Source organism: Anopheles moucheti, chromosome 2 (assembly GCF_943734755.1).
Source record: "Anopheles moucheti chromosome 2, idAnoMoucSN_F20_07, whole genome shotgun sequence".
NCBI classification, from domain to species: domain Eukaryota; kingdom Metazoa; phylum Arthropoda; class Insecta; order Diptera; family Culicidae; genus Anopheles; species Anopheles moucheti.
The window spans coordinates 15253290-15267856 of NC_069140.1; the positions used below are offsets into that span (position 1 = coordinate 15253290).

Consider the following 14567-nt stretch of genomic DNA (forward strand, 5'->3'; position numbering starts at 1 on the left):
CCTTGCAGCAGGCCAAGACCACGAAGCGCCGGAAAACTCGAAACTCAATCATTAATTTAGATTGTCAATAAAAAATTGCATTGATAAGCATCGTAAAATTCAGCACGATCAATCATTTTAGGTGGTATGCTGAATTCAAACACCGATCACGATGTTGCACGTTCTAGTTGGCAAAAGATATTCATTGTAAATGAGCTTCCGAACACTAAATGATATCGAATAATTAACTGATGTATGATTAAAAATTGATGAATTGTATGAAGTTCTATAGGATAGTAGATAACTTGGATGCATCATTCTGAGTCTGTTTCGAGCTCTTGCTTGCTTGCTATGTGACAATGGGTGCAAACCGGATCCATTACAACACACAGGATTCCAAAATCACCATCTGGGTAGACACCAGAAGTTCTCAATGAATAAGTATCAGAAGATACCAAGCGAAATGACCTATAAACAAACAACAAGTAGAAAGATAACATGGAATTTGTATAAAAATCCCTTAAATAATTTAATTTTTCATACATGGACTGTGAAGCTGGAATCTTAGTATCATCTTATTGTATGTTACGTAACAAAAAGTTCCCGTACAAGAAATAGAAAACATTAATAAGTTTAATTAAAAAGGGTTTACGGGGCAGCATGATGGTGTATTGGTAGCGCAGCCGGTCTGCACAAGACAGGACGGGAAAAATCGTTTGGACCACCAAACCTCCGTACGCAGCACTGACTATCCTACGGGTATATAAAGTAAAAAAAAACATCCTAAGGCTTCAACATCCTAAGGATATCGTGCCGATAAAGAAGAAGGAGTTTGAGTACACTGCCGACTTCTCTTGCGTAGTCGTGTAACCGGGCCGAAATAGCTAGTCAAATAGAAACAAATGTTTTATATAACCAAGGAAGATATTTTCGATCAATTTTTTACCTTTTCAATTAAATTTTTGTGCTCTAAATTTACTCTGCTGCTAAATTTCCAAAAATCGCACAATCGGCACAAATTGTTTGGGGCCCCCAACACGGCGAGGCCCTAGGCGACCGCCTACTCCGCCTACCGTTTGATCCGCCGCTGAATATATCATTAAATGTTGCTCGGCTGGTACCAAGTGTCACCTCTTAAAACATGCTCTCCTGGTATCGGAAATCTGAAAACAGCTGGTGTGTATGGAATTTCGTACCAGCCGACGGAAAGTTTGGAAAAAAAAATGAATTGTTTCATGAAATGTTGCTCGGCTAGTACCAGGTGTTACCGCTTAAAACATGTTCTCCTGGTATCGGAAATCTAAAAACAACTGGTTTGGGATTTCGTACCAGCCGACGGATAGTTTGAGCGAGATGAAGAAGGATGCTTTCCGTTTCATCCATCTTCCATACACTTGCGATCGCTCTCACGGGTTTGATAGCTAGAAAAAACCATCAAACTATCAAACATGCTGAAGTTGGTTTGAAAATTAATAAAATGGGTAAAAGATATAAAAAAATTTAAAGAAAAAAAATTTCGACCCAAACCCGTCGAAATTTTTATTTTGTCGGATATGTCTGGTTAATTAAATTCAACCAACGGAACATCTCATAACGATAATTAGAGGAGTAGTTTTATTTCCTCGTTCTAGCAGCTCTGACCTACCATGATCGAGCTAAGATTTTCTTCATCCTAAAGCTAACCTTTTCGTACAAAATTTATTACACTTTAACGTAAGTACACAGAAGCCATCACACACCTACCGGGCAAAGCAGCACAGAACGTAAAACCAGATCTTTGCAACGCATTACCAACTGGCTGCAATCATTTTCCGCCGCTAACATCGTTCGTTAACATTTTTCACCGTCACACTATTCACGATCGGATCGTCATCCGATACATGGCGCGGGCTGGTAGAACTGTCATCCGTTGTTGTTATCTTTAGCCGAGGATTCGGTGGATGGTCGAACAAATTCCACAGATTGTTCTGTAATGCGACGTACGACTTTTTCCGCCTCGGAACGCCCTGTATCGTGAGATAGCGCGTTGGATAGAGATGATCCGTGCCACCGCCGGCACCGGTCTCATCTGCCAAGTTGTACTGGCTGAGCGTGTTCACCAACGTACTGTAGTGGTCTTTCCAGCGACGTTCGAGCTGTGTCTTCGTTGACACATTGTCTCCAGCATCTGGGCGGAAAATGGACGGAATGGATGCGAAGATGAAAAATGATACCGCGGATCCTATCGCAGATCGCTTGCAAGTCAGTGGTGATGTTCGATGGTGCTCTCATGCGCTTCTTACTGGATGGAATGTCCGACTAGTCTGTACATTGGACGGATGTGATTAGATGTAGGAGGGACGGACACACAAAAATACACCTGCTTGTAGGTGGACTATGGCGATGAGGAAATGATGAGACGCTTTTCGATATAACGATGGTCACCCGTGAGTAGATCTTTACAGCCTACAGCGAAACGCCATCGGTGATTGGACAATCCTTACCGGTTGGCGGGCGATAATCGTCCTGTGCCCGGTAGAACTCGGCCAACTCTCGGCCGGAACAGAGCGGTGTGTCGACCTGCAGCGTAGAGTCGAACTTGCTGTAATTGATTTCGTATCCTTGTTGCTCCTTGTTGTAGCACACGACGGGCTCGAACCGGTGGCCCCACAGAATCTCCGTGTTGACGTAGCTCGAACGGGCCTGCGTCGATTGGCCCGTCGACTCTACCGTACCCTCCAAGATGACGACGATCTCGAACCGCTCCCGCAGCATATCTGAGGCGGATAGATTGTACAGCGCCGAGCTCTTATCGATCCGGTGCACTACAATCTGGGGCCAGATGAAGAACAGCTCCGACGAGCTACCGTCCGAGCCGACGTCCAGCTCGTGCTGATACTGTGCCATCGTTTCGCCCTCGCGCGTCGTTTTCGTTCTTATCAGCTGCGCCCGTACGGAGGCACCGATAATGTGACTCTTGCGCATGTCCCCGACCCGGAACATCAGGCACAGCTCACCGTCACGCTGACAGACGACGGCATTTTTAGAAAATAGTAGCGTCTGGCTGCGCTGCTTCGGACGCGTCATCTTCGCAAACACGATGCCCACCATGAACGCTTGGATCATTAGTCCGTAGATCGACTGGAAGCACATGACGAAGATCGCTTCCGGACACTCTTCCGTGGTCGTACGCACACCGTACCCGATCGTGTGCTGCGTTTCGATCGAAAACAGGAACGCCGAAGTGAACGAGTAGATGTTGTAAACGCACGGTATCCAACCGATTTCAGCTTCCGGGAGGGAAGAAAACAAAACAGAAGAGAACACATAAAGCACGTGCTGTTAGGCGATAACACTGGTGCAGCGGTTTGCGTGGATACACACTTACATTGGTTATCGGGCAGATGTAACTCCTCAAGGTCACCGTGCGTGTACGAAATCAACCACCAGATGACGGCGAAGAACAGCCAGGAGCCGACGAAACTGAACGCAAACACGAGCAACGTCCAACGCCACTGGGCATCGACCAGCGTGGTGAAAATGTCTGCGAATTGCGAAACATTCAGCAAAAACCATCACCATTTTGGAGAGATCGCGATGTACACTTACCCTGCAAGAAGCGCAAATGTTGCCGCGGTGGTCGTGACAGTACAACGTTACAATCTCCATTTTTCAAGATGGCCCGTTTGCGATATTTACGATTCACTCCCGGTCGAAGCACGCGGTTTCTGAAACGACCGAAGTGAGGCACGTGTTAATTAAGTTCTGCATAGCTGTGTTTCGGTTTGCTAATGAAGATTTGCGGGAAGATGTACGTGCTAGAGTTCCTTCTCGAATCGATTGGTGTGGCTTCGGATGCAGGCCCCATGGTTGGAACCTTGTATACCGGACGCTTTGACACTCCTTCCTCCAGATACGACCTACAGGGGACTGAATCCGGGACCGTGCATCATGTAGTATCGCAAGTTGGCGTGCTGATATCATAATTTGGTGAGTAATTGATAATGAAACATTCGATAAGATTGGTGAAAGACGCTGAGACGTCTAACAGTGTCACTTGCACAAACGAAGTAGCGTCACCTCACTCACAAGCTAAAAAGGGTAACAATTTGGCACTGTGGAGGGCGTTCCACGGTGAGTCATTCGTAGAAATTTGCGTGTTTTCCAACATGCACGTGTCTTTCCGCCGCATGTGTACTACAACACTTCAACATCACATTCGAGCAGATTGAAAAGGTGTTAGAGCTCAGCTCCAATAACGATTCCATGCTAATCCCCCTAATTGCTGCTAATCGTTCTTTGAGGCTACTGTAAAAGACACTGACAATCATTTGTATGGAACGAACCATGGTATGGAGCCAGTTGGACCAAACATTCCAATTGTGTTTGATGATGCACTCTTATCATGCGGTGCGGACTCCACCGATGCAGATAACGACCCGCTTGATGACGATGACGGTCATCCAAGACGAGTCCGATAAACGATTAATCAACCATCAGTGGATACACGGTGGTCTAGCGGGTAGAAAACACCCGACGCGTTTACCCACTGCCTTTTTCAAACCGTGGTTCCATACCGTCGCACACTTGTGGAACTGCAAATTGACACATTTCTTATCACCTTGCCGGTTGAGTGGTGGAGTTAGCGCGCAAATATGAACCTTTCGTAGAACTATTAATATGGTGAGGGATCACCAGCAAGAACGGTACGCTGAACGATTCAAATACGACCTATTAAGGAGCTGTTAATTTGACAGTTTGGTCAGCAATTGTTTGCTGGTACTGTTAGACCTTGCACGCAGAAGACCACCGTGGACTGGATACACAACATGAACCGGAAGCTGCAATCCGCAACACGTGACTGGAATGTGAGACGTCCTCATCCGTACGGCACTTACTTCATGGGATAGCACACAAGCGGAGTGTTCGGAGTCACCGGGGTAATGGGCGATGAGTACCCGAACTGCTCGCCGTATCCTCCCGGTGACTGAGGTGGGTCGAAGGGTTCAAGTTTCAGCATCGAACGTTCCAATCGCCCGGTGCCATCCGGTGGCTGCCGCTGGTCACCGCCGTAGTTCATCATGCACCTCCACAACTCCAAAGCTCCACTAAAGATGCCACCTGTCTGTCACCTGTATCGCTACTGTAGGCTAGCTTCGTTTCGTTCGTCAGGAAAAAACACTCTAAACCATCTCTCACAGCGCTGTGCGATCACCTGTTCACACTCTCCACTCAACAACGGAGATGTTACCCTAACCGACCGATGAACGATACTGAACGGTAGCGATCGGCTAAACCTCCGACACAGCTCCCATCAATCGCGACCGCGAAAAGTGGCTCCCATTGTTACCGGATGATTTACGATTCGCGCCGAGGGGAATGGACGAGTAGGGTTTCCGATGCGTACGCCTAGTACGCACGAACACGGCTTTTCTCACCTTTACCTCAATCGATGTTCGTCATCTCGGCTGGGTTCGGCTCATAGGTGGATCTGGTTACAACACGAATATCGATTCCACACAGTCTCGCTGAGGCCCCTAGAGATAGTGTCACCGTTCGGCCACTCATCCTACTGCTGTCGAAGCCAACTTTTACCAGTATCTGGCAATATTTTGTCTTTTTTCTCTGGGACACATCGGCGACGGCCTGATGGACAGCGTCAACAGCACAGAACTGCACATACTTACACATCGATCAAACAGCCGAACAATACCGGCTGTAAACGGCATGCTAATTTCCAAACTGGCTGTAAACAGCACCCAGCTTTCCAAGCACTTGCATGTTTGATGATGGATGTTTGGAATTGTATCTGTAACGATGATAATTATATCGGTCAATGTCTGACCGGGTCTATCAGATAGACCGTATCTCCAAGGGGTTATTCTCTGTACAGTAATCCAACAAAACATCCAAATTCTAGCATTGAGGAGTAACTCAGCAACGAGCAATCTAGATTAGATCCTCGGTAGATTGATAAGAATGTAAACAACCAATCGTCACAACAATTATTTAAGAATCCACATTGTTGTGATGCGTAAATAAATCTTTCAAATTTACGCCAGCTTGACAACACGCCTGATCTAGTTGGCTAAATCTCGGCAATATCGTGCTCCTCATACACTGGACTGCCTGTGAAAACCCGCCACAACCATCAATGGTATCATACCCAAATAAGAACAAGAGACTATCTAGACATGTCACTACAATATAATCATCAGCAAAGACAACCGTTTTGCTCATTTTAACATCCTCAAAAGGTGAAGTCCAAGTCCATAATAACATGTTTAAGCTTTCCGTCTTATCATCTTTATCAATATTGATGATTTTCGTATAGAACCGGATACCTTTCCGTCCACCTGTTTCCACGATAGATAAAGTAATTAAAAACCTCTCATCAATCGATCGCAACACGACTGCCTATCATAGGGAACTGAATTTCTGGACGAATGCAACACTTAGATTGATGGATCATTCGTGGGGAGGTTCTTGTGGGTACTTTGCGTCTTGTGTTGTGCAGCCGGTTTTCGGATATAGCTAAATGAATATAACCTTAACTTTGGTTTGCAACTGAGCTTAATTTGTAGTGCATCTTGTTTAATACAGGGAATGTTTCATCATTCTCACGTTTCATACATTGGCTCACAATGCAGCGGGTGAGATGCCTGGATTATCGTTACGCGCCTAAGATTATCATAAATAGCAGCAGAAAGTTATGTCAGATTCATAGGATGCAATCCTTAAACAAACGGATCCTAGCGCAAGGTTAACCTAACTACACTAAAAGCAAACCAGTGGTAACTAAGCCGAATAGTCGGTTGTGTCGGGACTAGTTGAGTGCGCCAGTGTGAATCAATGCTACGGACTGTCCATGCGGATGGAGGTGGTCGATGAGGGCGAAATGGTGACGGAAGGCGGATTGAAGAGATTGCGCAGATTGCTCTCCAGCTGCAGGTAGGACCGGGGCCGTCTTGGAACACCCTGGATTGTCAGGTAACGTGGCTGGACGCCCAGTGACGATCGTTCGTCTTCCAGACAGATCGAGCTTAGTGTACGGACTGTGTTGGTGTAATGCTGGTGCCAACGTCTTTCGAACATCGATTTCGAAGAACCGGTTTCGAGTGTGTCTGTGGATAGTGGAAGAACAATTCACGTTAGCAAGCCATTCTGGAATTGAACATAATCTTATCGAGCAGCCAAAGAGCAACTTACATTAACGATACTAGTACGGGCGTTTTGAATGAGATGGTGAGGTGGATGAGATTCTTACAGAGATGAGATTCGATCGCACAAGAAAAGCACAAAGCATGTAATGATGCCAAATCGTACAACTACGCAGAAAGCGCAAACTAACAAACCGTACAATACAGCACAACATACGGTAACAATAACGACAACAAACACTACGCTGGCGTTTGAAGATGATGATCTTCAGCTACAAATAAAAGTACAACAGACACCACCACATCAGTTTTTCTACAATCAACCAGCAACCGTGTCGGTCCGCACCGTCCTACCTTGGTTGCGATAATCGTCCTGGTACTTGTAGAACTCGGCCAGCTCGCGCGCCGAGCAGAGCGGTGTATCGACGGAGTGCGTCTCGTTGAACTTGCTGTAATTGATTTCGTACACCTGATTTTCCTTATTATAAAACACGATCGGTTCAAACCGGTGGCCCCACAGGATCTCCGTGTTGACGTAGCTCGAACGGGCCTGCGTCGATTGGCCCGTCGACTCTACCGTACCCTCCAAGATGACGACGATCTCGAACCGATCCTGCAGCAAATCCGACGCGGACATGTTGAAAAATGGAGATTCCGTATTGATCCGGTGCGTCACTATTTGCGGCCAGATGAAGAACAGATCCGACCCACAATGGTCTGCCCCTACTTCTAGCTCGTGCTGATACTGTGCCATCACTTCGCCCTCACGGGACAACTTGGTACGTATGAGTTGGGCCCTTATGTTCGCCCCGATGATGTGACTCTTGCGCATATCGCCGACCCGGAACATCAGGCTCAGTTCACCGTCACGCTGACAGATGACGGCATGTTTCGAGAACAGTAGCGTCTGCGTTCGATGCTTTGGACGAGTCATCTTCGCGAACACAAAACCAACCATGAACGCTTGCATCATAACGCCGTAGATCGACTGGAAGCACATGATGAAGATCGCCTCTGGACACTCCTCCGTAGTTGTCCGGTAGCCATACCCGATGGTGGTTTGTGTTTCGATCGAAAACAGGAAGGCGGACGTATACGACTCGATGTTGAACACACAAGGCTTCCAGCCAGTTTCCTCTGGAAACGTAAAATACTCTCATAAGCACGGTGCAACCATTCTTTGCGAATCCCGTCCCTTACCTTGGTTCTTCGGTAGATGCATCTCCTCCAGATCACCATGTGTGAACGCAATCAACCACCAGATTGCACCGAAAAACAACCATGATCCGATGAAGCTGAAAGCAAATACCAGTAACGTCCAGCGCCACTGAGCGTCCACCAGTGTGGTAAAAATGTCTGAAAGAAATGTTGGTTCAGTTCACTGCTTCTTGATCCCAAACTTTCCGATAGAAACTTACCTTGCAGAAAGCGCAACCTCTGCCGGGATACCTTCGAGAGGACAATGTTGCAGTCGCCATTCTTCAATATTGCCCGTCTCCTGTACTTTCGAGTAGTTCCCGGTCGTAACGCTCGGCTCCTGTAAGAAGCAGGGAGAATGAGAACGATTATACACTTCATCAAGACTACTTTAATCACCCTGCACTCGACCTGATCGCAACCTAAATTGGATGCGCGTGAGTGTGATGGACACGTGCCCATCTGAAACGAATGAATTTCTTCAAGAGCTCTTTAAGCCGCATTTGGGTCGATGCAGAATCCACCGTGCGTCAGCCAATGTTTGCCTTTCGTTAACACACTTTTTATGATCAATATTTAGCCAAACGTTTACTAAACATTACGATCAAATATGTGTTCTTATGTGCGTAACTTCGTTTTTATAACGACTATTTCTTCTGCACTCAGTATAACGACTATTTCTCTGCCTTATTGTCTTGATCTCGATAGTTCCACAATCTAACAGGTTATATGCACGCGTGCACGTTGCCATTAGCGTTACTTTGCAGAACCACTATTGAAACCGTCCTAAACGGTATGGCAAAAATGCGATAGTAGAAAAAAAAAACACTGCTTCAAATGAGTTGCGGCGGAATAAATCGGTCGTAATGAACAAATCATATTCGCTCCGGAACACGCAACAAGCAAACACATAAACCCCGGAGACACCGACAATCGGGCGATTGTGACACAATCCTACGGTAATAGTGCACGAGACGTTAACTTCATTTAAAATTCAAATCGTTTCCCCCTCGGCAACATTTCCGTTTCGACGGAACGCCGTCGCTGCGGGGCCGGTTCTTTCCGTGCTCTAGACCCGATTTCAAACTGTCTCGTACACTGATTTACTAACACTGCCACCTGCACTGTACGCACCTTTTGCTACCGACCGATGGTGACTGCGGACAGAAGATGATCGGAGTGGTCGGTGTGATCGGTGTTTTCGGTGGATCCTGTCCATCGATAATGATCGGCGGTATCTTATCGAACGGTCCCAACGGGAGCAACTTCGCATCGTCTCGTGCTTCCGGTGATTCTGCATCCACCGGGACGGTGAAATTTTTTCGCTGTCCAAAGCTCATTTTGAAGCGTCCTTCGCGTACCGCTGTTTCTGTGTCCTGACACAATGTTTCCCAACTTGATATTGAACGATATCCACCAGTTGTGCTATGATCAGATGCTGCAGAACGGGGCTGCAGAAGGCATTTCTTACATCCACTCTCCGTAAACGGTTAAAAACACGGCAGTAAACACAGCAGCAAGCCTCCTGCCCCAGCACCCACTGGTTCCTGTCGCACTGTTAACAACCCAGAGCACCGCTTCGATCAAATCGATTTAATCGCACCAAACGTGCGCTCAAGACTAATCTCGTGCGGAGCGCTTTCGTTCGACTGCAGTCAACGCGACCGCTAGGTTGTTTGTGCGATCGATTCCTGCTACCACTACCATCACTACCGGTTACTAACACTCGATCGAAGTCTGTCAGTAGCTTCACACTATCGGCTGTTCGTCATGGTCGTGTTCGTTTTGCGAAGCAATACGTCATCGTAGACGGTATCAGTAGGTGATGAGACAGAACGACAAAGCACTAACTCAACCACAATCAGTGACGTTGACATCCGTTCCGTAGAACGAAACAAGAAGCCCCAGAGTCGAGCAACTACCGGTAGAAGTGTAGTACTGCACCATTTTCCATTTGAAACATAAACAAACAAACACCACCGAATGTTAATCAACGATAAATGTTTTAATCGGTTCCGATAAAAGAATGTTTATCGGTAAATGAATGTTATTGCGTAAAGTAATATCCAAAAAAGCCCATTCTTATCAATTGTTAATAATGTTTTCTACTTTTAAAAGACAATCCGCTGTAATCTGTGATAGAGTATGATACGCATTTTGACCCACATTGTCTCAGCAATTACAAGCTCATAATGTGTTGTCCTTTTACCAACACAACCTGAACCAGCACGTGAAACGGTTTAGGTTCAACACATTTCTCGATAAGACATTAGACGTGCTACGAAACAGCCCTTTTCCGAATACCGATTCTTCTGCTGACTCATCACTCTTATCGGCGCCCTTTACTAAATGCCACGGAACATCCTCTACCGGACAGTGCAAACCTGGCAAGAACATATGTATCGTACTATCAGTCAGTGGACCTCGCTGTTTTCCGCTATCAATCGAGACTTGCCGACTAATCAGATATGATCTTCACCTAAACCTGCAATAATTTGTGCAATGGTCGTGTGCACACTGGACGAATGCACACATACGCATGATGATGACCCTTGTTGTCGTTTTTTTTTTTTGAGTCGAAGAACTCCTCTTGGGTCGGATAAGTACTTGGCAATTACAACTACGTCCACAACCCGTCTACTTCCTTGGGTTAATAGCTCCAATTGAGCTTCGGAGCCATAAACCAGCGTCGACAGACAACGTTGTTTGTGGGGTTTTACTGTTCCATATTATTCTATCTCTACCTCCTTCCTAAAGGTTCCGAGTGCACGAGAGGTTGGAAGTGGATTGTCGTCATATTCGATACCCATCCTTTCCGCCGCGTTTATTACCGTAAATCGAATGTGATAAACTGTTGGCTCAACGATCAACGATTCGCCGTTCAATGCTTGTTCCGCTATGGGCCCCATTTTAATAGGTGTTCGTGTGTGTATTTTTACGTCCATTTAGTGTCGCGTTAAATGTCAACAAAAATGGTAACGAATCTTACGTAAACACGTCGTGCTTTTGCAGCAAATTGCGAACAAACGCAAGTGTAAACTTGTTTTCAAATAAAGCGAAGCTGAGGTATTATCGGTTCGCTGGACGTGTGACTTCGATTCCGGAAGGAAGCGTTTATTCGATTTAAGAGACAATTTTTCATTTAGCTACCTTTGAATGCTTTCGGGTGTAAATTGGCAATAAACATACTTCGCTACGTACTTCTCTTACCCTGCGAAAAGGTAATGTAAAGATCGAATCATACCTGTTTTGAATCAGAATCGATAAGCCAAAAAAAAAGATTGTTCAGTTGTTGCCATGTCTTCGGTGTTTTTTTTTCCAAGAGCCATTGAATTTATCGTATTTGCGACTACTTCCTACTTCCTGTCGGATGAAGGTCGTACAATATGTTTTTCAACTGTATCAAAACATCACATATTGCTGCACACATGCCAGTTTTGCCAACCTTTCATGCGCTTTAATCAAATATTCTTCTAATCGACATATTAAACCGCCATAATCTTGAGTGCACTGGATCTAGTCTAACCCAAGGGCGATAAGACTTGCTTCCTTCTCAGCTGTGTTGTGACATGCGCTGTTGGGGTTGCTCGTGGATTTAATTCACCGTAAGCGATCAGCTGGGATCAGCTACGCAGGCTCACTAGTTCAAATAAAACGTTATTCCCTCTTTCCGTGCATTGAAATCCCCAGCAGTTTATGCTGAGAATATCCAGAGAGTGCGCGTTTTCTCATATCCGATACCAAGAGAGCATCCTCGCAACATACAGTCAATCGAAAACCTGTTCCGTTTTGGCATATTATTGTAGATCACGATAGAACTTTTACTGCTGTTCAGACTATTCAGTCACTTTATTATCAAACAAATGATAATGAAAGGTGTTACAAATATGTCTGAGAGAGCACTTGAGGTTCTTCATCTGGTTTCAATATTCAATATTCGAGATGTGAATTATGGATTATTATTTCCCTGTGAGGTGGATGTGATTTATTATCTCTCTTTGTGTCAGAAGCCATTAAACGGACCTATCATTCATGTGAGTTAATTGAACCAAAACTACTTCCAGTCAAAGGAATGATCGAGAAACCTCATCCAAGTGCATGGATCGCATAATCTACACGTTGCTCTCATTGCTCATTGGTATAAAAAAAAATCCGCCAGAATCTCGACTGCACCGGATTTGTCAAGCCCTGGCGGTGATAAGCTTTGCTACCTTCCAAGGGCTTCATCTCACGAGCAATCGCTTCCAAACCAACATGCTTATTGTTTTGGTTGTGCGCTGCCAGATAACGTCAGATTTGCAACTTCCAACTTCTGCTGCTCACAATTCGAAAACAGTAAACAACGAATTCCACACACTCCTCGTTCACTAACTCACACACACGCGCCCGCGCGTGCAACCTTTCAGCTTATCAAACGTAACGGCTAGACGCAATGGCGGCCACTGACCACTGACGGCCCTCGGGGATACGATCACGATTTGTTGAATGCAGTCACATCACTGATTAGTATAAAGCTTCCACCTACCTTACGCTTTCCTGCCGACTGAAGGCGCTTCCGTGCGTAGAAATGCGGGCCAAGCTCGGTACAACGGTCAGCGGAAGATTACTGATCACACTGTCAAGGGAGTCCGGTTCCTCCTCTATCACGCCCGGTCGCATAAAGATCCGATTGAGTGGCTTCTTCTCTTCCACCGCCTGTCGATCGGATGCCATCCTTTACCTAGTATTCCCAAAACAAAAGGCACTCGTAACTAATACAAAATACCACAAATAACACTTTGTACGCTCAGTTCACCGTTGCACTGCAAGATAGCTCCTTACGCTTGCTTTATTCGATATTAGCTACAGCACCCTTCGCGCATTGGGCTCAACTCTATTGGGTACGATCGTGGACCCGTAAAGGCTAAAACATTGTCTAACTTTCGTTACTTTATTACTTGCTATCTATTATCAACGCCCATTATGGACTTGCAGGGCCTTGCATTCACTTTCCTTATCCACCCAACGCCTCATACGCGAACAGGGTTTCTTTTCTTACACACCAAAACGCTATTATAGGTTTACTTAAACAAAAAAAAACTGGAAGTTAGATAAAGGTAAAATAAGCTCTGATCGATCGTTACACAAGGGCAAGATAAAATGGAACAGAACCTAACGCAGCTGTGAGACGAACACACGATACGATCGAACTAATGGTCGTCACTCCACCTCCACGGAAAAACGCTGCTTGATAAAACCATCCGATCGTAGTGTGGCCGCACATCGGTAATGTGAGATTCCTGGTCCCGAGGTACTACTAATGGATACGGTTATGCTATTCATATATGGCCTCCTAGGTTGATCTTTCATTCGCGTCACGAGCGGATCTGTTTCTGCAAAACCTGGCGTCAAAGAAGACGCACGAGCGAACGAACCGAGGGAGGATGGCACCCGTGACACTCGCGTACACTGCGGACAAGAGTAATTTTCAAATTAATTAAATTCAATTAAAACCTTCCACTTCCTCCACCCGCGTAACACGTCTGGATGAGTCTCGAACACGCACGTCCCAATTCCTGTGAGTCATTCATTCACTCGTCTCAAACACTCTCTCACGGCTTACGCTTTCATCTTCGCACAACATTACCGAGGACGATCCGATTCTGACATTTAAACACTGAACTTGAGATCAGCAATTAACGGGATAGTCCCTTGACCTTCGATGGGCTTTCTTTGCTTCTCAAATTCAAACCGGAACTCTTGTATTTATTTCCGAAATTTCACAGAAGAGTCCACAACTCTCTATTCCAACAGCACTAGAATAAACAAACCCCAAAGTCCTCGATTCCCGGACGCAACTCTGGAGCAGTGTCTGGCGCAAACTGACAGCACGAACTGAACGTTTGCATGGTACTCGTGCGCTAAAACACTGACCATGCATCCCCATCGAAACACACCGGACACTGCGAGCTGGCCGTGTGTGTCGTGGTAAAGAAGATCAACTAATTTAGACCACATCCAATTGTTGTCACTGGGATATGCGAATTGCATGAAGCGCGCGGGGCTGGACGAGAGATCTTTGCTGCCGCTTCCGTCACTCGGTTTCCCCGCGTCCCATCACAGCTACAGCCTATGAAAGATCAACACGGTTCACACCTCTTGTCACGATCTACCTTCCAGCCCATAACGACTTTGGCGCTCGTTCCAGATCTTACGCTATGATTTAATTAATATACCATCGGTGAACCCAAGCGTCTACAGATCGCGACCACA

General features: G+C 45.9%; 3 protein-coding genes across 3 annotated transcripts in view; all 3 read right to left on the reverse strand.

Annotated features, from left to right (window-relative positions):
• Nucleotides 1-1622: 1622 nt before the first annotated feature.
• Nucleotides 1623-5170, reverse strand: LOC128299445 (G protein-activated inward rectifier potassium channel 3-like). Its single transcript, XM_053035415.1, has 5 exons — nucleotides 4857-5170; nucleotides 3568-3686; nucleotides 3347-3502; nucleotides 2463-3248; nucleotides 1623-2146 (listed from the first exon to the last, which is right to left on the reverse strand). Exons 1-5 carry the CDS (start codon nucleotides 5039-5041, stop codon nucleotides 1797-1799), a joined length of 1596 nt encoding a protein of 531 aa, XP_052891375.1. The 5' UTR covers nucleotides 5042-5170; the 3' UTR covers nucleotides 1623-1796.
• Nucleotides 5171-6519: 1349 nt separating this feature from the next.
• LOC128300892 (G protein-activated inward rectifier potassium channel 3-like) lies at nucleotides 6520-14145 on the reverse strand. The gene is made up of 6 exons (XM_053037140.1): nucleotides 14126-14145; nucleotides 12841-13035; nucleotides 8537-8655; nucleotides 8319-8474; nucleotides 7476-8255; nucleotides 6520-7088 (listed from the first exon to the last, which is right to left on the reverse strand). Exons 2-6 carry the CDS (start codon nucleotides 13026-13028, stop codon nucleotides 6814-6816), a joined length of 1518 nt encoding a protein of 505 aa, XP_052893100.1. The 5' UTR covers nucleotides 13029-13035; nucleotides 14126-14145; the 3' UTR covers nucleotides 6520-6813.
• The window catches only part of LOC128300873 (G protein-activated inward rectifier potassium channel 3-like), a 68787-nt gene continuing 67315 nt past the window's right edge, over nucleotides 13096-14567 (reverse strand). Inside the window, exon 11 of the mRNA XM_053037105.1 lies at nucleotides 13096-13763. The gene's annotated coding sequence lies outside the window, so the exon portion shown is untranslated. The remainder of the gene's footprint in view (nucleotides 13764-14567) is intronic.

Bases quoted from the DNA above. Each gene is read 5' to 3' on its own strand.
- LOC128299445 (XM_053035415.1), bottom strand. From the start codon at position 5,041: ATGATGAACTACGGCGGTGACCAGCGGCAGCCACCGGATGGCACCGGG. The intron at 3,687-4,856 runs GTAAGTGCCGTA...CGGTCGTTTCAG, and splicing joins CTTGTGTGCTATCCCATGAA to AAACCGCGTGCTTCGACCGG. The intron at 2,147-2,462 runs GTAAGGATTGTC...TTTTCCGCCCAG, and splicing joins CGATTATCGCCCGCCAACCG to ATGCTGGAGACAATGTGTCA.
- LOC128300892 (XM_053037140.1), bottom strand. From the start codon at position 13,028: ATGGCATCCGATCGACAGGCGGTGGAAGAGAAGAAGCCACTCAATCGG. The intron at 8,475-8,536 runs GTAAGTTTCTAT...CATTTCTTTCAG, and splicing joins GAGGTTGCGCTTTCTGCAAG to ACATTTTTACCACACTGGTG. The intron at 8,256-8,318 runs GTAAGGGACGGG...TTACGTTTCCAG, and splicing joins GCATCTACCGAAGAACCAAG to AGGAAACTGGCTGGAAGCCT.